This window comes from Stigmatopora argus, chromosome 8 (assembly GCF_051989625.1).
Source record: "Stigmatopora argus isolate UIUO_Sarg chromosome 8, RoL_Sarg_1.0, whole genome shotgun sequence".
NCBI lineage: Eukaryota > Metazoa > Chordata > Actinopteri > Syngnathiformes > Syngnathidae > Stigmatopora > Stigmatopora argus.
Window position 1 is genome coordinate 11,117,511 of NC_135394.1, and position 20,919 is coordinate 11,138,429.

A 20,919-nucleotide genomic window follows, 5' to 3' on the forward strand; every position below is an offset into this window, starting at 1 on the left:
AAAGGGGGGCCCAATACGTGCGAAAGATTATGCATTTGAGGGCGCTCCCCGTTCCCCGACATGCTGTATTCATTTGTATGACTCGGCTGCGGTGATGCAAACCATATGAGTGAACGGGCAGAGACCCAGTGAAAGAAGCAGGCCACCCACGGCTCGCGGGCTCGCTTTTTGTCTTTCTCTCCCCTCCCAGGTCAGGCGGCATTCCTTCAAGGGCCCGAGGGATCTCGTTTAAGTAAGACAACATGAGGACTGGGAGATTACAGCATGTGCTACTTGAACAAAAGAAAGTAAGTAAGAAAATGACTAACCATCGATAAATGTGTCAGACAGGATTAAAAGTCAAGAGGTGAATGGGTGCACAGAGACGCAGTAGTCAAGTTGGAAATTCATCATTCATTGAACCGGTCATCCTCACAAAGGTCGTGAGGGGTTCTGGAGCCTATCCCAGGTAACTGCGGGGGACACCCTAAATTGGTGGCCAGCCAATCGCAGAGCACAAAGAGATGGACAACTTTTCACGCATGCATTTATACTTAGGGGCAATTTAGAGTGTTCAACATGCCTACCGTGCATGTTTTTGGGATGTGGGAGGAAACTGGAGCACCTAGAGAAAACCCACACATGCCCGGGGAGAACGTGCAAACTCCAAGTCGGAAATAATAGAAACTGAATTGTCCTTTTCCAGTAATTGTTAATGTTTCATGCATAAGATAGGTTAAAAAAGGAGTTTGCCCTGATTGCTAACGATGTACTTTTGCAGTTGATTGCAATGATCTTTAAATAGTTTAGAAATTAGTCCCAATGTGACATCCTGCCGTGCCTTATTATACAACGTAGGTGCCTTCTTCATTCTTTCTCCCTGCCCACTAACATCGTGAGCACTGCTTCCTGGTTTAAAGCTGATCTGAAACAAGCGGAGCTTAAGTAAACAAAGCAATCTTTCATTAAATAGTCTTTTTTGCATGACCAGATCTCCTCTTTAGGTGCTTTCATTTGCCCCAAAAGCTGCAGGAATCATCACAACCACAGAATTTGGATCAGATAACAGCAAAAACAGACTGTCAACAAATTATGAGAAAGCTAGAAGGGTCTGAACAGTATAAGCACTTGATATTAATTAGATTTGGGACACATGGTTGAATAAGGTCCACTGATACAGATGGTAAGATCAGAGCCCTCCCAAAAAACATTAAAATGCCCCGGTAGATCTTTCAATAAGTATTTTAAAAATTAAGACATTTTAGATTTTCTTACAGTGTATAGCTCCACAGTGTATTTTAGTTAAATTGTCTATTTTTAAATGAATATTATTACATTTGAAAATGTGTGCCAATCCTGAATGGTAAATACCATATCAAAAGTCAAATTGATCTCATCTAATCTCATCTCATTTTCTGAACCGCTTTATCCTCACTAGGGTCGCGGGGGGTGCTGTAGCCTATTCCAGCTGACTTTGGGCCTGAGGCGAGGAACACCTTTAGAATACTTAAAGAGCCCATGCAGTAAATAGTTTAATAGAGCATTTTTGAATTAATGTAAGTGACTGGCATCTGGCACTCGGACGGATCATTTCCCGACTCTGGAAATGAAGTCAGCGTCAAAGTGGCGTGCCTGCCCCGTCATATGACTGGTGGAGAGCTGCGCCCATCCCAGCAGCATGATTCCATCTGGGCTAAATATTTATACAGAGGAGGAGGTGGGAGATTTGGAGGGGGGCCGGCAACATCACTTAGCCACAACACATTCATTCACATAAGGAGGGAGAGAGGCTTCCACACCAAGTTAGTGACGAGAAGGTTAGAGCCGGAGGAGGAACATTACCATTATCCCCAATAGTGACTTTAGTGCCTTTTTGGAAGTATAACAGAAGATGAAGAGCTTCGTGCTGTTAGCTATGACGATCACTTTGTGTCAAATTGGAAGAAATACTGCCAATGGTAAGTGGATTTTTGAGTAGTAATTGCATGAAGGTGTATTTTTCTCCTTATTTTGAAAAAAATAAATTATGTACGGGTTTATTTAAAAGCTATTTTTTCCATTACATAATTTTTGCCATCTTTATATATTGTATGATTTCTATGCCTTTTGATTTGGGGAAACTTAGGGAGACACCTGTTTTTTGGGAAAGTATGCAAAGATTACCAGAAACCGAATTATATTGACTTGCACAAGGCTGGTTCATCCTTGTGTGAAATTCCCAGATGCCTAAACTTTTTACAGGATTCTTCTGATACTTAGCAAATAGTAAGTATTTTGGTTTCAGTCCAACATGGGCAACTCATTATTTTGTCATTTTTACAGCAGGGATGTGCTGGCTGCAGCACAGTCAGCGCTGTGACATGGTGCTGATGAGAGGGGTCACAAGAGAGGAATGTTGCTCGGGGGGCCGCCTGGACACGGCATGGTCCAACACCAGCCTGCCCATGAACGAGGTCAGCCTGCTGGGCTTCTTGGGCATCGTTTCATGCAAACCCTGCAAAGGTAAACAATCGAGGGAAGTTAGCATCTTGTTACGTTTTAGGATTTTTTCTTACTTCTGAACGGGCATTGAAATATGTTGCAGGAAATGTTCAGACATCTACTACATTACGTATTTTCTGTGGTCTGGTGGTTTCAGTGTCCAAGCAACATTATCCGATATTTAGGGAAGTTGGGTGAAAGCATATAGTACACTCCAATTTTTGAATATCAGGAAAATCTACATATTCTAATGAGACTCAGAGTAGAATGCACATGATGTAATAGTTATTTAATATAATGTGTATTACTGTAAAACAATATGTTTGCAGAGGTATAAAACTGCACAACATTCAACTGAGACCAAATTCTAAATATACATGTTAATCCTGCATTGATTCACATAAAAGTAAAAAAAAATGGTCTTCATACTAAAAATGTCCCTTTTTTTCCAGAGCTGGATAAGATTAAGAATATTAATTCTGTATGGCATGGAAGACAGGCAAAAAACACTGGAATTAGAAGCAGCAAAGTTACAAGGATTTTCAAAATGATTTTAACCCTTTGTTAAGTAGTTATTTGTGATCTAGTTTTATTCATGTTGTTCACTTTGCAGCCATTTAACACCCCAGAGTCAAAAATGTTCAGGTGTGGCTTGCTCATAAAATGCAGACGTGGGTGAGAAATGGACACGGGAGTGTGAGGTGATCCAAATAACTCCACCCGGCCGGCTGTGCTATAATGCTCAAATCCCTGTGAGGTTTATCCACATTCGCTTGAACTGTTAACTTATGTGATCATACGATTCAGCTGGACTTGACTCAAAGAAAGAGATGCGGGGGGGAATAAAAACAGGACGAAGCACTGATAAAAGTTTGCCTCCCAAGGACATAACATGTCTGGTTTAAGGTGACCCATTTTTCAAAATAGAAGGGGAGTAAGAACACTCATGGTCGATGACCTTCTCTGAACACTATCTTCAAATTATGATGGACCGCTTTTCATGTATGGCTTTCCAATTAATTTTGTTTGACTGACTACTCATGGTAGGCATGTCTACCAAATTTCAGGACTTGGGAACAGATACTCTTGTAACGTTGGCTGTGAACTTTGCTCTGCGTAGGAATACGCTTCCAACTGTGCGGCGACATTATAGCTTGTCCACATCGCTCTGCACGTCCAACTTTCCGCAAAATTCATTTGAACTCCAATCGCCGCTCCCCCCTCTCCCTCTGCAAGAGCTTAGGCCGTGTCTGCGTGCAGCCGCTTCACATTGGATGTGTTATGAAAACACGCCAGGCCCGCATTCCATCAGGCGGGACGCCCCCGTGCGTACCGCTCACCGCAAGCCATGTGCTTATTGTAAATATCAGACGAGGTTCAAACTTGCATGCTGGTCTGGTTTGTGAATGACAGTCACCTGAAGAATCATAAAAGCTAAGGGTGGTAAAAGTACTCGCATTTTGTACTCAAGAGCAGATACATACTTGTAATCTGAGGAATTGATGTCATTTGTATGCTTCGTGGGCACGTTGAAACCGAAAAAATAATTTCTTATGCTTCCGACATACGACTTGACCAATCTACTTAAAGGGACAGACAATATTGAAAGATGGGTGCTATGAATTTTTAAGTATGCATAGTGCAAAAATTCTTAGACCTCTGATTATGGAGAAAATAATGTTTAAAGACAAATAATTAAAACGCTTTGAAACACAGCAACTTTGCATGGTCAATTACACCCATGCCCATAATCACTAATATACTTCAACACTTTGTGGACACACTGGTTTTATTTTTATTATTTTTATTCACTATGGCAGAAAAAAAATACTGTGTTTTCATCAATTCATTCAACAAGATTATTTTGGCTGGTAAGCCATGATAAAAATAAAGTCTGTCTAGTTTATTTGTACTTAATTTACTCCTAGAACTGCATAGCGAGTGACCCGCATGTATAAAAGCAACTTCTTTTTTTGCAGAGACATGCGAGGGCGTAAAGTGTGGCGATAACAAAGTGTGTAAGATGAAGATGGGCAGGCCGCAGTGCGTCTGCGCTCCAGACTGCTCCCACATCGTTCGCGGGCACGCCGTGTGCGGCAGCGACGGGAAGTCGTACAAGGACGAGTGCGTGCTCCTCATGGCCCGCTGCATGGGACACCCCGACTTGGAGGTCATGTACCAGGGAGAGTGCAAAAGTAAGCGCGTGTAATAAAAAAAAGTTATCAATTGTAAAGCGTGACGCTTTGAGATGCGAAGAACTGCTTTTATTTTGTCAGAGTCATGCTCCAATGTAGTGTGTCCGGGAACACACACCTGCGTGACAGACCAGACAAACAGCGCCCACTGCGTGATGTGCCGTACCACGCCCTGCCCCAAACCGCTGCCCTCTGAGCAGCAAATCTGCGGCAATGACAACATCTCATACCCCAGCGCCTGCCACCTGCGCCGTGCCACCTGCTTCCTTGGCCGTTCCATAGGCGTCCGCCACTACGGCCATTGCAACAGTAAGGACCTCCCAAATCAGAAAAACCTCTTGAATGGCTTCCTTATTTTTTCTTCACTAAATCCTATTGGCTTTTTGGCAGATCCTCCAAGGAAACCTCATGTGTTCAGCAACATCGAAGAAAACACTGTCTAGACGTCGACAAAGGCACCACAAGCTGACCTCGGTGACTTTTGTGACAATCATCCCTTCCTTTTGTACACAATATCTCTGATATGCACACAGTGGTGTGGCGGTGCCAAGTGAGTCGCCTAGGGTGAACGTGGAATTTCATTTCCCAAATATTTAGTCGCAGCAGTATTGAGTCCATGTTCATCTTGTTAATAGAACTCGAGCCACTGATAAATACATGTTGGCTATGAAGGCAGATTCCAATTTCTGCATTGTCCAGAAATATACAGTTAATATGTTACACCAGTGGCGGTCCGTGCATTTTCTCGTAGCGCCTTCAACAAATCAATCCAACCCTCAAAAACTATTTTATGGCTATAAAACCTCTACTGCAGCTACAGCTGTGACACATAAAATAAAAAATAATCAATAAATCAATGCACAAAAATGATCCACTTCCTAGCAGCATTTAATGATTAAATACAAATACTGGAGCGTTTCAGACATTACAACCGGGCCAGGGGGGTGATTTCCCCGGGAAAAGACAGCGATGGACGTCAATGGCGAAAAGGCAAAAATTGCACTAAAATGGGGTAAAATCAACTTCCTAGCAGCATTTAGTGATTAAATACAAACACTGGAGCTTAAATACAAACACTGGAACCTTTCAGATATCAGAACCGGGCCCACAATTGAAATATTATTCAGGAATATAGCCATATTTTACTCGCCAAAAATCCTTTTGAACTGTACACAATATCCATCCTCCTTTCTTTCTTCCTTCTTTTCTATCGCCATCGAAGCTAATGCTGAAAGTCGAGCCTGTCCTGTCGTATTTCTAGCATAGTCCGTCTTGAAAATGGCTTTTAATCAACACAACAATATATTTGCTTGTGCAGCTCGCTACAGATACAGTTTGGTAGCTCTGGCTAATCACTAGCCAATCATAGTTGGTGAAAGTGATGACGTATCCCTATGCCTGCGAGAAGGCATTGTGGTGTTGCCAACTCGAAATCTGATTGGTTAAAGCAACAGTCTTATCGACGCTTGTTTAATGCAGCAGAGCCTGCAGAACTGATTGTGAAGGCCTTTAGGCAGATTTCTGACCCTGCCAACAAATAATGGCTGAAATGTGATTGGTTAAATGCTTCAATATGAAAACACACATCTGGAAGCAGTGCAACCAGGGGGAAAAGCAATGAAAGGAAGCTAACAGACAATTTGGAATTATTGTATTGATGGACCAAATATAATATATGATTCAGATATTTCTTAGGCCAGCAGAGAAGGCCTTGAAGGCCCTGACGGCCCGCCACTGTGTTACATTATACCCTCATGTGCATGTTTGAGTTCCTGACTGTCACTTTTCCCTAAATTAAGGTGGCCCAAAAAGCTACAAAAGCCCCAAAACTGGGTTCGCGTTTACCCATGAATCCCTTTGAGGTGCCATGTACCCCCCACGCTACACCACTGTGTAAATATGCTCTCGTGAAAAAAGTGCCTGTAAGGTAGGTTGGGGTAGATGAACACATCAAGTAGACAGAAGTCCAGAAGAGAAGTGTTCATATTGTAAATAGAATACCGCAACTATTTATTATAGAAGGTATCAATCACTATTTATGATTTTATCATAATAACACATCCATGTAATCTTGGGAAAGCCGATACGAAGCTATGTATTTATTGTGGTTTTCTTTTTCCTTTTTTTCTCAGCCGGTGGCAACCGCATTTTTATGGGCTGGTTTCAAGACAAACAAGATTTTTTTCCCTCATTAAGTTGACAGGACAAAATCTGGGCGGAAAGCTAAAACCTAAAACCATGTTTATTGTAATTTGAAAGTAGCGCTGCTATAGAGAAAGTTGTTGTTTGGCGCTTCAGCACAACATGTACTAACAACTATGGGAAGCCATCTGAGTATGTATTTGATATTCTTAATATTCAAGTTGAGGATGAGGCCCTTTTTCCATAGTAAAATAAATAACTGTCTCACAAATGAAACTATAACTGAATATACAGCCCTATTCAAATATTCCTATCAGAAAACTCTTCTTTTTTTTCCATCTATGCAACAATACCTCCTCTGTGGAATGCTGGCCTTTGTTTTTGTTTTATTTTGTAAATACTACAAGCTTTTGTAGGATGGGCAGCGCTTTTGTTTGTTTTGGGTGCTTCAATTTGATCGGAATTCCCCCAAAGAATGTAGCGGAGAAGATCGAATTAGAGTTAGAATGGACCTCAGTAGCCAACACTTGATGTCGTGCCATCAGAGGTGAGTCAGGTCTGTGTCGTGTTGACGACCCCGATGAAATCCCCCGAGTCAGTGCTAAGAAATTCAAATAAGCTCGCGGACTTCCTTGTGTGTGTAACCTACTGTGAAAAATGAAGTAATAAATGCCTCCTATTTTTGTACTCTCGTTTTCACATCATAAAGTTATTACTACTATGCGACAAACTGAGTCTTCTTTCTCTGAAACACACATTTCACGTACCCTCCTCTTGAATTAGCCTTGTTTTTTTTTTGCACGTAGCAGAATCTGGTTCAGATGCCTGTTTATATTCTTACATTTTCAATGGCTATTTTTGCACAGTTTAATTAATGTAACTGCCGCAATCTTACGTTGCCCGTGCCAGCATACGCTCTCTAGAAGAACACGCCCATGCGCTGTTCAAGTTTAACAAGCATGACCAAGAGGAAACAAGCCTTGTGTTTTTGACACCATCTTGTCAGGCATACAGATGTGGCCTTCATTTGACCCTCCAAATCAGTCTTTACAGCCTGGAGGCAGTAAATTGTTCGCACAAACACTTTGTTATGTCACCATAAACTCATAAATGTCAGAATAACAGTTTTTTGTCACGCATACGTGTGTTGACACTGCTTTTATGAGGGATTTGTTTTGACTACGAATTATTTTGAGTCATATATTTTGAATTACGGCAACATGAATGCATTAGGAGAGAGTTCACGCGTATTTTCATTTCAAGTGAGCGCAACTTAACATTTCAAAAGGCCTGCTGTTTCCCTCCAGCCAAAACTTGACAATTTAAGTGAGCACAAAAATATTTAACAAGTTAACGATCTTAGCGTGATGACTTAAGAACTCTTGAACATTTTCGTTGTGCCTAATTAAAATCTTAAATGAACCTAAAACTGCGGACAATTATTGACGGATGAATTTTTGGGTGTATTGGTAACATTTGAGGAAGAACATGACATCATGGCGAAGTTTCATTTTGTCTGTTTTCCTATGATCATATAATCCGAAGCAATCCGTCAGATTTGTCTCGTGTGGTGATGATGGCTATTTCACTAAAGCTCACATCTTCAAAAACAGATGAGTCATATACCCGTCTATCATCACAATGTCCTTTCCGACGGCCCCCCTTCTCATTCCGTGACATGTCAACGACATCCACATGGGACGGTCTGCACTTGTGCAAAGTTCCTCCTCCCGTTTCCAGTAAGTCAGACAACGGCAAGCTCACAAACCAGCTTGTGATGAAAGTGGGCCCTTTGGACCACCCGCTTGCCAAAGAGGGAAAAGAGAGCGCCACCGCATTGTAAACATCTCCATCCCACAGCTGAAACTAATACATATCAGGACGACCCCGCCATGGAAATGTATCTGCAAACAGACACAGTTTCCGTGGTCCTAAATGTTCCCACAACTCAATCCATATCTTCTAACATCAGCCCAGACACAGCATGCATTTGATCTATTGACTGTTCGAGGAATTGTTTTGCTTCTTTGGAAAAATCCTCATGAAATTATAGTGTTATCCTATACAGCGGAGCCTTCAGAAGCCAATTGAAATCTTTTTGACCATTTTCATAACTCACGCACTCATATTTCAAGTAATGTTTCAGACACAAATCAAGTCTCACGACCAGTGTTCCCTCTAAGCTGCGCGCGTGCGCAATTGCGCACTACTCTCGTCCTCGCTGCGCAGCAGCAATCATATGGCGCGCAGTAAAAAAAAAAAAAAAAAAAAAAAAAATCGGATTTTTTTTTTTTTTTTTTTTTTTTTTTTTTACCCCTTTCCCCATGATGGCGCCGTTTAAGCGGCAGCAAGTGGCAGTAGCTCTGTCCACTTATGTTTTTCGTGTTTTACAGCATGTTTTACATGAAAAATGGACAGGTCGCCGAATGGACGTTCCGCCGAACGTTCATTCGGCGACCTGCCCGTCTGTCAAACGTCCGTCGGCGAAACGTCTTTAAGCGAATCATCCGAGTACCGATGATGTCGCTCACACTGGTATTCAGTGCGCTCAGGGAGGTTGACTTTCTGCTCAGACCAACGAAAAATTAGAGGGAACATTGCTCACGACTGCTATGATTCAATTTGCTGCAGTAAATGTCATGTTATCACAGAGGGTGAGTATATATATATACGTGATACATACTGTTTATCAACATTTATTCCTGCACCATTTGTGTTCAAAGTCACATTTCTGATTACAGAACAGCTCACCAGTCTGTGTCAATGCCATTTTTGTACTGTACTGTTTCTATGAGAAATGGTGTGTGCCAGGTCAACGTGGTAGAAATTGTAAATCCCCTAAATTAAAGGTAAAAGCACATTTTGTTTTCTTTAGTCTTGTGTCAAATCCATTGAGGAATGGACTGTTAAGTAGTGCTTTATAGCTATAATTAAACCCTTGTCTGTAAACAGTCATTTTCTTACACGTCATTGTTCCGCACGCTAACAAGGTGGAACAGGACCTCTTTTAAAAGGTGCGAAAAAGTAGTTATCCATTACATTGCTGATAGATTGGACCGCTCACCGATAATTGATGCCTTCGTTTTAGAGACGAGGCAGTACCTAGTAACAAGGCTCTATACACACATGGAGAGTCATTGTGTAATTTGCGGTTTGGAGAGTAGTGTACCCATGGTCGTATTTTTCTTATTTATTTTTGGCTTAAAAACCAGGCAAACCTTTTGTGTTTGTTTGCTTTTTTACAGCCATTGGCCCAGATACTTAGTTTAGACTTGAGCTTTCTGTTCCCCAAAATTTCCAGGTTAAAAAAGCGAGAGCAGATCTAGACTTGCACTTCCTCCCATGTTATCCGTTACATGACGGCAACTTTTTCCCCTTATTTAAGGCTTCAACTCACTCTTAATTGATCCTGTCAGTAAGAGCAACGACTTGATGAGGAACACTTTTTCAAATCTCATTCGCACAAATTTGAGTGGGCTGCTGGCTCTCCATGTTATTCAGAGTAAAACAAAATGAGTGAAATCCAATCCACACGCTTCAATAGCTTGCATGTAGTGCAAATACACAGAGGGATTATCACGGCACGCTTTTATAAGAAAAGCAAGCGCTTGCACACATACACGCACACACACAATACACAATACACAATTGATGGCAAAGACATTAGCCCAGGCACGCCAGAAGGAAATGATTTACACATTCCTCTTTGTTACTATTCCTTTTGGTTTTGCTCTTTTTTTTCCCCCTTTCTAACTTGCACATTTTTTCCAGACTGAGTTTTAATAGGCCTGATTATTTACACTATAAAAGTTGAGGTTTGCGGTCATTTCAAATCTTAAAATCTGCGAGAAATTTGTTGATTTGACCTTACCTCAAGCATGTTGGACTAGATAACCTTGGAAACAGAGTTATTTATATGATATTGGGTGGTAATCTCTTAGTAACATAGCTTTGTCAACTGTCAACTTCTGTTTTATATTCTTTTTAATGTGCCACAAACTACTACTTTAATTTACTACTTTTACAAATTATCCATATTGTAAAGTATTTGAGTAACCTCGATGGTTGAGTGGTTAGCGTGTCTGCCTCACAGTTCTGAGGTCAAGGGTTCAATCCCAGGTTTCCCCTTCACTGTAAGGCATTTGCATGTTCTCCCTGAGCTTGCGTGGGTTTTCTCCGGATAGTCCAGTTTCCTCTCAAATCCCAAAAAAATGAATGATAGACTGGTTGAGCACTCTAAATTGCACCTAATAGGTATCAGTGTGATGGTGGATTGTGATTGGCTGGCTACTGATTAATGGTGTCCCCTGCCTGGTGCCCATAGTTGGCTGGGATGGGCTCTAGCACCCCCTGCGACCCTTGTGAGGCTAAGTGATACAGAAAATGAATGTGTAAATATTTTTAAAAGTATCTGTAAAAAACAACAGAGAGTTACAAGTGGGGCTGCTTATAGTTCCCATGCAGTATGTTGCTATTGCAACAGCTATATTTTGATAGGTGTTTTGATGTCATTCCAAACATTATGCGTCATAAGGATGTCGTCTAAGAACACATTGTTACATGTGCGTGTTTTTGTGTGTGATGCGCAGCACTGGTGACACAATATCAGATGACAGCGTGTCTGGCAGAACGGAGTCTTCATCTCAAAACAAGTGAGGCAGGAAAGAGGCCCAGGAAGTTACAGCCAGCGGGTGGCTGTTTTTGCTGTGTGCATGCATGTGTTTTCATGTGCAGGTGTTCATGTGTATGGAAGTCCTTCAGGCTGGGGTTCCGGGAGAACCCTCCAGGATCACTTTATTAGCTTTCAAGCGTAACTTCCAATTAGATAATGTGACCAAACAGGGTACCATATTATGGTTACTCGGCTGTTTGGTCGCCGGACTTTTGGTCGCTGGACTTTTGGTCGCCGGACTTTTGGTCGCTGGAAGTTTGGTCGCCCGGAAGGTTATTGATAATTACCATTTAAAATTGTTGCTCAAATTCCCTAAATACAAACTGCGAATTATTATTTAGTCATACTTAATGCCCTATTAATTATTAGGCCAAAGAAAAGCTCCAAATTTCCCGTACTTTTATTGTGTTTTGTTGGAGAACTTGTTAAGACCCTGACTGACGTCCCTTCCTAAGGGGACAACTCATGTACATACAAACTCTTATACACTCACACGTCCGCTCAGTGAAACTGCTCATGGCCATTGTTGGCTTTTATTGATGCGTAGATCGTGTTGTTTTACCGTGTTTTGTCACCGGACTTTTGGTCGCCGGACGTTTGGTCGCCAGTTGTTTGGGTCCGGGCTACCAAACGTCCGCGACCAAAGGTCCGGCGACCAAACGTCCGGTCACGCTATATTGTAGAATATTCTGTGGCGATCAATGTGGGGAACAGAGTACACTTTTTTTTTAACTTTCTGCTCTTGTGCTCCAAAGATTTTTGATTTTCATTCAGTATGTATGTATGTGAGAATCTAAATCTGAATCACAAAATCTGAAGTTAGTGCAAGAGAACATCCGAAAATCTATTGCGAGGTGGGACATGTTGTCATCTATAAATAGGCGATGCACCTGTACCCATGTATCTTTTTAAGGGTATTTTTTTAATCAGACAAACAGTTCAAGAATGAACTGTAATTGGTATGACTGTTGGTATTTCCCTTCGAAGAAACAGAGTTCACTCAGTGAAAATCCAGCAGAAACGGTGTGAAAAGATCCCACGGTTTGTTAGGAAGTATTTTGTGCGGCTCACATGACCGGCGGCTGACCCGCAGTCACTCCCCGGCCACATTCGGGTGGCTGTGATGAGCGTTGGGCTGGAAGGCCGGTGACGCACCGGGGCACAAAGAGACAATAGATGACCTCAGCCGAGCAGACATAGCAAACCTCCGTGCTATCAGACCTTCTCTAATCTGAACCCATGGGACAGACAGGTTTCTCCAGCTCTCACATGGCCCATTGCAGACACAACAGCAGACACACTAGACATGACATCCACAGCGTCGCTCCGGAGGAAACATCCACTCTTAATCTAGTCATCCGCCATGTTTGTTTTCATTCCCTGAACCGATTAGTTTACACTTAGGCCATGAAACAGCGGAAATGTAGGATTCTCAGTTCTTGAGTGCAGATCTTTGATAGGTAAACTGAGACCTACAACTATTAGTTTAGTTTTACCACTAAAACCTTTTAGGAATCCACAGGTTTTGTCCAGATGTGAGGCTTTCCTTTCACTCTATCAGAACACTCATGTTTGATTTCAACCTCTTTCAAGTTGACTCTATGCAAAAGGTATGTACACCATGGATAGTGGCCAAATAATCACAAAGCAAAGATTCAGCTGAGTTTGGGAGAAAGGTAAACTACACCCTAAACTGGTCACCAGTACCATCCACACTCATAATCACACCGCCACTGAGTGGGAATTGATCCCCTGCTGTCCGGCGAATGACCCACAAGACCACCAGCGACTACTCTTGTGTAGGTCATCTCATTAAGAATACTAGAAGAAAAGAAAGAATACGATCTAAAAATAAAAAGAACCAGCCTTACATTTTCATCCAACTGTGTTCCACTTGTTATTATTTTAGACATTAAGATAATGTACTACTTATTGTGCTTGTTTTTTTAATCAAAAAGCTTGGGGAGAAACTTTTAAATTAAAAATACCTGAAAAGAAATGTCTAAAGTGCCCGGTTGGAAAACAACATCCAAGTTCCAGACAGCTATAATTAAATAAATCTATTCCCCAACCTTTATCACAGTAATAGTTTTCCCCTAGATTAATTTGTTTGGCTGGGGAATTATTATTTTTAAAATTATTACCATAAAAAGCATGTTTTTTCTACACTTTTGACCCCAATAAGTACAAGTTGGAGTATACACTGTACTCCACTAGATTTACACGACTGCCACCTTGTGGCCACAACGTGTGTGCGCCACTAAATACCACTTCACAACTGACCTATTTTTTATTCTGTTGTATAAAATAAACATTAAAAACACACACAACGTAAATTCGTTTATTATAATTTGTATGAAATTCATATGAAAAAATGTATTTTATCAAGTCGTACGTTCACGTTAAAGCTTTTTAAGCGTGATCGTCCGTCAACCTAGACACAGAAATAAGTTAATTGATGAGTTTATTTGGCCAGAAAAAAACGACTCCCCAACTTTTGTCTGTTTTTTTGGTTGGGGGACACATTGTCCTCTTGGTCCCCCTACATGCTTCTACCTCTCCGCCTCACAGGCTAAAAGATGGCCGAAGCACATCCATGGCCTAGCCGGTTCTTCTGTCACAGATGCTCCGCTGAGATTAGTCCTCGTCTCCCCGTAAGTACCCCCGAGAATCCGTTAAAGAACAACGTGTCCCACGTTATACAACAAACGTTTGATGCTTAGTGATGTGTTTTAAAGGACTATTTCGCAATCGTAGGCAAATGGGAGCAGGCTAATGCTACGAGGTCACACTTTTAACTCCATGCTAACAGAAGGCTTACAATCATGCCACCGCAAGACGCGTTCTAATAACGCATATGATGTATAAACCGGTTCGTTACTAAAATATACATTTGTATGTAATTGGCCACGTCCCTTTTTGTCCCAAAACCTTCACGTCATAACATTTTGATGTCAGATTCAAATGAGACAACCTTTTATTGACGTTTAAACGACAGTGACGTGGTGTTATGCGCAAATTACGTCTGTTTCTTTGCTCACAAAATGCCGTAAATTGTATTTAGATGTTTAAATAAAGCTGGTGTTTTCTTGAAAGCGTGCCATTCATTATCCTACGTAATGTTTACTGGCTGTCACGTTCTGGAATGATCTCTCATTCACTTGCTGCAGTGATTCGGATCTATACAATACAATGGGTTGGTGGTGTCAGAATTGGTGTCACAAAATATTAATTATGAGTTTCCCCTACATAATGGGGCATATGATCCACCGGCACGACAATGAAAGTCACCATGACAACGTGCCTGTTAACAATGCCCGAAGCATTTGACATTTACTTGGCTGTACATTTTCTTCCTTCCTTTCCAAAACCAATGATGACCTGCTTTTAAGATGGGATGCATGAAGGTGTGGCTCCAGCACCCCCCGTGACCCTTGTGAGGATAAGATGATAACGAATGAATGGATATTTTTAAATAAATGAATTAAAAGCCCTGAATATTCAGTTTTTTAATAGATCTAAAATAATGTTTATTTTAGCTTTTTTTTATGTATATTTTTTGATTTTACAAAATGATTTTTGAACTAAAAACAGAAAAAAATGATTAAAAAATTACAATTACTGATTTAAAAGTGGGAAAATCAGGAAATTTAATATACATCTATACTCTTTATTTTAATGTTGATCCTAAAACAGAAAGTCGGCACTCATGGTTTACTTTCCCGGGCCACACAAAATGATGCGGCGGGCCAGATTTGGCCCCCGGACCGCCACTTTGACACGGGGTCTATGGAATCCCATCAATTAGGTTCCTTTTAAAAAAATTATAATTTACATGTGTACAAAAACTCAGTATATAGAATTGAAGTAGTCTTCACAAAAATAAAGCACAAATGAATTGAATAATTGACTTGTGGTATTATATTAGGCTTTAGAGATCAAGTCCCAACACCAATATTGGTACCTACTGAAAGCAACTACAGCATCACTGTTACATTTTTAAGATCAGCAACAGAGAAAAATATCAATGTCATGTAATTATGTGATGGTGGATCTAGACACAAAAATATTGTGTTCCTATGAAAGACGGATAAATGTTGACTTATACCGGGTTGTGCTGTTAATTAATATTTGTGATACTGAAGAGGCACATTTTATTTCTTTTATTTAAAGGAATACACCTGTCCAAGATGTGAGTCCGGGTTCATTGAGGAGTTGCTGGAAGAAAGAAGGTATATACAATATTATTTTTCGAATCATCCAAATCCGGTACCCTTTCAATTTTTCGCATTTTAAATCTTCCACCATTCATTGTGTGTAATAGAATAACAATCATAACTACATGAATGCAGTGTGGAAGCGTTACAGGTACATTGAATTGGCTGTTAATCGATATGCTGTGACATTAATAAGAATATAAGCAAACAAGCCCAATTGGTGTGGTTGAAGCAGGAAAAAAAAGATAACGCCACGTAACTCGTCAACTATCTGTTTCCCGTCTAGTGCTGACAATGGCTCTGCGTCTTCCATCTCCAGCGGGCCACAAAACCAGCAACCATTTGAGGTTCCTAACTCATTCTTTACTTACATGTCATTCTGTGTAAAAAGGGACATATGGAAAGTGACTTAAGTTGCGTGTATACAAATTGTTGGGTATCTGAAATGAATTTTTGAGCAGTGGGGCTAAATGAATTAAAATGGGGCTTCTCCGCCCATGACATTGGAGAACGAGGGCCGCTTTGTGGAAGAAGGTCTGCCACTTTCAAGCCACCACCAGAATGGAAATGATCAATGAACACCAATACCTTATAGCCACTTTCAGGCGCAATTTCGTGTGTAGTTAGTTAACAAGTCGTGTGACCCGCAACTGACATGGATTGTGTCTTATCAATAGGATTGCGTGCCTGAACTTTCCCGGTTTGCTGCTTTCAGACATGCAGCCAGCTGACGCTGAGTTGTAAAGAGTAGTAAACTACCATGTTCCATGCCATCCCTTGAACATTCCTTTAACTAGTTGGCTGCTTTAGTTGGCGACTGATGACCAGCCAATTTGTATTGGCAGGACTGGACTCTCAGTTTGAATAAATTGGATGTCACTCATCGTTTATAGCAGCAAATGAGTTGACTCATTCTACCAAACCTTTCAAGGAAATGGATGGACTTCAATGTTTGGGTGTTGATGATATGGGAATAACACGCCTGTGGTGTCAGTCAACATGCAAACACTTCTTCCAGTGCTGTATCACATTTTATGATGTAGCAGTCAACAAAACCTTCAGTGTTCAAACTCAAAGTTAACAAAATAAATTTAAATACATACTGTACGTTTTTTTTTTTTTACCAGCTTGGATGTCAGGTTCTTAAATATAATGCTCACCCAATCACATTTGAAGAGACAATATGTTTTTTTTGCTCCTACTGGTCATGTAACACATCATGTAACAGTCTAACATTGAGCTGCAACTGATGTACACAAACTTGGAATTGTAATTATTGCTAATGCCAGTATATTGATTATTTTTATGAAAAAGACAAGGTGATAAGGAGGTAATAATCAAATGAAAAGTAATATGACAGTAAAGTCTCGTTCCAAATGATGAAGTATTCTTGGTTATTAGTATTTTTCCAAAGTATAGTAAAGATGTTTCATTGCTCAATAATGTAACTGGTCATATTGTGTTGTCACTTAAACATAGAAAATGACCATTTATTTTATGTTTTTGTGTATTCCTACTTCTTACTTATCAAAATCAAAGCATTTAAATTTATATTGAATGGCGACCAAGGTCAAAATCAAATTGTGAATTTCTTTCCAATAGCCAGCTTTGATTAACTCTGTGAATGTCGTCGATGCATAACGCATAACTGTGCTACGTATATCAAACACAGCAGAACAAACATAACCTAAGAAAGTGTGACCACAGCCTTGTTGTTTATACCTGTTGAAGGTTTTAAAATTCCTCATATGTGGCAACTAAATCTCTACCTCCAGAGGGCCGACCAGCACTTGTTTACATTCCCGTCGGGCTATGGCCAGTTCTCACTAAGTGTCTTCGACGATGCCTTCGACTTTGGTGCCGGACTCGGACCAGAAGACAACCGCGACGCTGAAAACCGGCGAGAAAGGGAGAATGCGTCGCGGCAACGCTACAGCGCCAGGCAACCAAGGAGTCGTCATGGCTCCAGGCGGCAGCCGGGCAGACATGATGGCGTTCCCACTTTGGAGGGGTGAGTGCCATTCACACGTAGAAGCGGTCTTGTTTCCAAATGTCTCCTCCGTAAATCTCCTTTCTTTGTTTTTGCAGAATCATTCAGCAAATAGTCAATGGAATCATTGCACCTACTGCAATGCCAAATATTGGAGTTGGACCCTGGTGAGTGTTTATGGTCACAACTACATTTTTATTTTTTGAATTAAAAAATATACTATCTACCGTTTTCTTTAATACTGCTTGAGTTTATTCTGATGCACATGAGAAGGAGCCAACAAGTGTAGAAGTAGCCATACATCATCTCATTTAAGTGTTATTTACAAGGTTTACATGGAATGTCCACACTTCTCATTTCATAAACATTTAGGGCTTGAATTAGTTGTACGCACTGATAGTTGTCAGTTATGCCTGAATCCAGTGAATGCTATAAGATTAGGTCAGACAGATTCAATAAGAACAACATTTACAATACAGTATTCTTCTTGTCCTACTAGCAACAACAATAACTGCTCTATTGATTATAATGCAAGGATTTTTTTTTTATTACACAGGGGCGTTCTTCATTCAAATCCTATGGATTATGCATGGGGTGCTAACGGGCTAGATGCTATCATAACACAGGTATTTTGGTTTGTTATTTTCTGTTTACCTCATTGACGATCCACATCCAATTCAACTCATGGATTGGATGTTAGTCTCGTCAATGTCAGCAAAAGAGTTTATTATGGATTCCAATTTTCTATGCAGTGTTTGACCATGCAGTATATATTTTCTCCTCAATTTTAGTTATTAAACCAGTTTGAGAACACGGGGCCTCCGCCTGCTGATAGAGATAAAATAAAAAATCTTCCTTCAGTCTTGGTTTCAGAGCAGCATGTTGGTAAGTTGAAATAATTCTTTTTTTCCCTTTTACTTATTTAAAGGGTCCACACAGTGTCTACTATTTCAAGACTTTACACATTTTTTCTGTTACAAATGTGTTCAGTTTTTGTTTCAAAATTGCATTTTACTCGCACAACATGAAGTTCTTTAAATCACAACAGTCAGCATAAATGGCCTGTAAGAAGCACTTAAGATGTTAGAAAGTATTATTGTCGTAAGGCTGTTGTCATATTGTACGGCTTGTCTTGCAGCTTCAGGACTGGAATGTCCAGTGTGCAAAGAAGATTACACTGTGGGAGAAAATGTGAGGCAGTTGCCTTGCAATCACATGTTCCACAACGATTGCATTGTACCTTGGCTAGAACAGGTACGAGACCACCGTGTACACGTACACTGGAAATGTACTGTATCTAATCAGATTATATTCTATACTCTGATGTAGCAAAATCTGGACTGAGGTTTTACAGACAAGGAATAGAAATCATATCAAACCCTCACCTGAAAAAATTACATACCTAAAATGCAAAAATGTAAAACATCATCTGAGTAGGCATTCATAACTACACCTCACAAAATTCTATTTTGGTGTTTTAAATTGGGTCATGCATAATCAAAGTACCTCTGTAATCGCTTTTTATTTATCCTGTTGGGAAGAGGGAGCTGTCTATTTTATGGTAGCTTAGTTCACGTTTAAACGTTTAATTTATCCTTTCTATTCCTATTGTTCTGATTTTTTTTTCTTCCCTGCCACTGTCTCTAGCACGACACATGTCCAGTGTGTAGGAAAAGCTTGAGTGGTCAGAACACAGCGACTAACCCGCCAGAACTATCAGGGATGAACTATACCTCCTCATCTTCTTCCACCTCCTCAACATCTTCGTCATCCTCATCCACGCCGCAATCTTCAAGCTCTACCAGTAACGATAGCTCCACTGACAACTCGTAGAGAAACATTTTTTTATCTCTCATTTTTATTTTGAGCTGCCTGGAGCTTCAGAGCTGCTCTCTTGTCTCCCTTTTAAAGAGGAAAAAAATGGGGTGAATTCTCATTGAGAGAGCTCTCAGTTTAACGGTAACAGGTGAGGTCTGACTGCTCCTGATTTTTTTAATTTTATTTATCCTTCAGGGATCCAAACAGAAGTGTGTGGAAGCCCCTTGGATGACAGCCGCTGTCAGGGACAATGTGTGGAAGTGTATAGAAAATTTCAAAAGACATCTCATGCCAGAACACTTTTGGAATTGAACTTTTTTTTGCAAGAATGAAAGGCAAATTGAAGTGTACATTTATTCCATTTTTAAGAGTAATATTCATATCAAAGGACTTGCTCTGCGTCCATTTTTTTGCTGCTTCTGTTTTCAAATGTGCGATTATTAATTGTTAAATCTTCACTTGCCATTTCAAAATCATAACACACTTTCCACACAACAGTTTTTGCATTTAAACCCGTACGAACGTTTCAAGTGCAGTTTTAACCTCAGTGGGCAGTGAGTGCTTTTGAAAGGTTGCCAATTGATTTGCAGTATAAAAATAAAAGAGGTTTGGGTGATATCACGTGAGACACATCGTTCTTGTGTTTATTTTTTGCCAATCTGCAATGTAATTTATAATCCAGCAAAACAGGTCCCTTGTTTGTCACAAGAACAAAGAATTGAGATTTTGTTAAGAACATGTTCCAGCTTGATCACCACTAAACGAGACCCATTTTGATGCTGCAACTTCAATGTAGAATAAGATTATTGCGATTGCTTTGTAAATGGCCAAGTACCTGTTAATTTTTTTGAATAGTGTCATCAATTCTGCTTTCATTTTAATTGTATGGCCTTCAAAGATCTATTTCCTCCATTTGAATCAGTCCTCTCAGCTTCAAAGGACTTTTATCACTGCATATTGTTACTATGGACGTGACTATGTGGAACTATTCAAAAATTTCCAACAATTGGGTTACGTCCGCTATAAATGGGTTGCCCTTTCATCTGAATCAGGCATAGGCAATTTTATAAACAGACTCAAATTTATTGACTGCCATTGGCAGTGATTGACATATCTATTTTACCTGAGGTGGCTGGCATTGAATGATCATGCTTCAGTGCCATTGACAGCAACAATGGGTTAATTTGTGAAAAATGATGATTGATGTGTTTTTCATATTTCCGTATTCTGTCATGCCAAATTTACTGTGATGTCAATGTTAGTAAAACCTTTTATTTTGAAGGCAACACTGCCAATGAGTTAAATAGCTTCACACAACCTCTGAACATCTTATACCAATATTTTAAAGTGAAAATAATCATAAAAATGGAAGTTTTTTGTGATAATCTTAGTGGTAATCGTAAAAAATCATTTATCTGCCTGCAA

The 20,919-nt window shown here is 40.3% G+C and overlaps 2 protein-coding genes across 3 annotated transcripts; both read left to right on the top strand.

Annotated features, from left to right (window-relative positions):
• Positions 1 to 1,710: 1,710 nt before the first annotated feature.
• On the top strand, positions 1,711 to 7,484 carry fstl3 (follistatin-like 3 (secreted glycoprotein)). Its single transcript, XM_077608025.1, has 5 exons — positions 1,711 to 1,937; positions 2,302 to 2,481; positions 4,440 to 4,655; positions 4,737 to 4,964; positions 5,046 to 7,484. Exons 1-5 carry the CDS (start codon positions 1,871 to 1,873, stop codon positions 5,096 to 5,098), a joined length of 744 nt encoding a protein of 247 aa, XP_077464151.1. The 5' UTR covers positions 1,711 to 1,870; the 3' UTR covers positions 5,099 to 7,484.
• A 6,423-nt stretch (positions 7,485 to 13,907) lies between these two features.
• Positions 13,908 to 20,115, top strand: LOC144079381 (E3 ubiquitin-protein ligase RNF126-like). 2 transcript variants are annotated; one of them, XM_077608115.1, is made up of 10 exons: positions 14,095 to 14,123; positions 15,643 to 15,701; positions 15,794 to 15,837; positions 15,973 to 16,033; positions 17,462 to 17,697; positions 17,775 to 17,843; positions 18,233 to 18,302; positions 18,468 to 18,561; positions 18,815 to 18,930; positions 19,324 to 20,115. In XM_077608115.1, the coding sequence occupies exons 3-10, from the start codon at positions 15,812 to 15,814 to the stop codon at positions 19,507 to 19,509; spliced, it is 858 nt and encodes a 285-aa protein (XP_077464241.1). In that variant the 5' UTR covers positions 14,095 to 14,123; positions 15,643 to 15,701; positions 15,794 to 15,811; the 3' UTR covers positions 19,510 to 20,115. The 2 variants fall into 2 exon arrangements, with proteins under 2 accessions (XP_077464240.1, XP_077464241.1); XM_077608114.1 differs by lacking the exon at positions 15,794 to 15,837 and having other exon boundaries at positions 13,908 to 14,123.
• The last annotated feature ends 804 nt before the right edge of the window (positions 20,116 to 20,919 follow it).

Coding starts and splice junctions, on each gene's coding strand:
- LOC144079381 (XM_077608114.1), top strand. CDS start 14,049: ATGGCCGAAGCACATCCATGGCCTAGCCGGTTCTTCTGTCACAGATGC. Junction 16,034..17,461: donor AAAACCAGCAACCATTTGAG/GTTCCTAACTCA, acceptor CTCTACCTCCAG/AGGGCCGACCAGCACTTGTT. Junction 18,303..18,467: donor TAGATGCTATCATAACACAG/GTATTTTGGTTT, acceptor CCTCAATTTTAG/TTATTAAACCAGTTTGAGAA.
- fstl3 (XM_077608025.1), top strand. CDS start 1,871: ATGAAGAGCTTCGTGCTGTTAGCTATGACGATCACTTTGTGTCAAATT. Junction 2,482..4,439: donor TTCATGCAAACCCTGCAAAG/GTAAACAATCGA, acceptor CTTTTTTTGCAG/AGACATGCGAGGGCGTAAAG. Junction 4,965..5,045: donor CCACTACGGCCATTGCAACA/GTAAGGACCTCC, acceptor GCTTTTTGGCAG/ATCCTCCAAGGAAACCTCAT.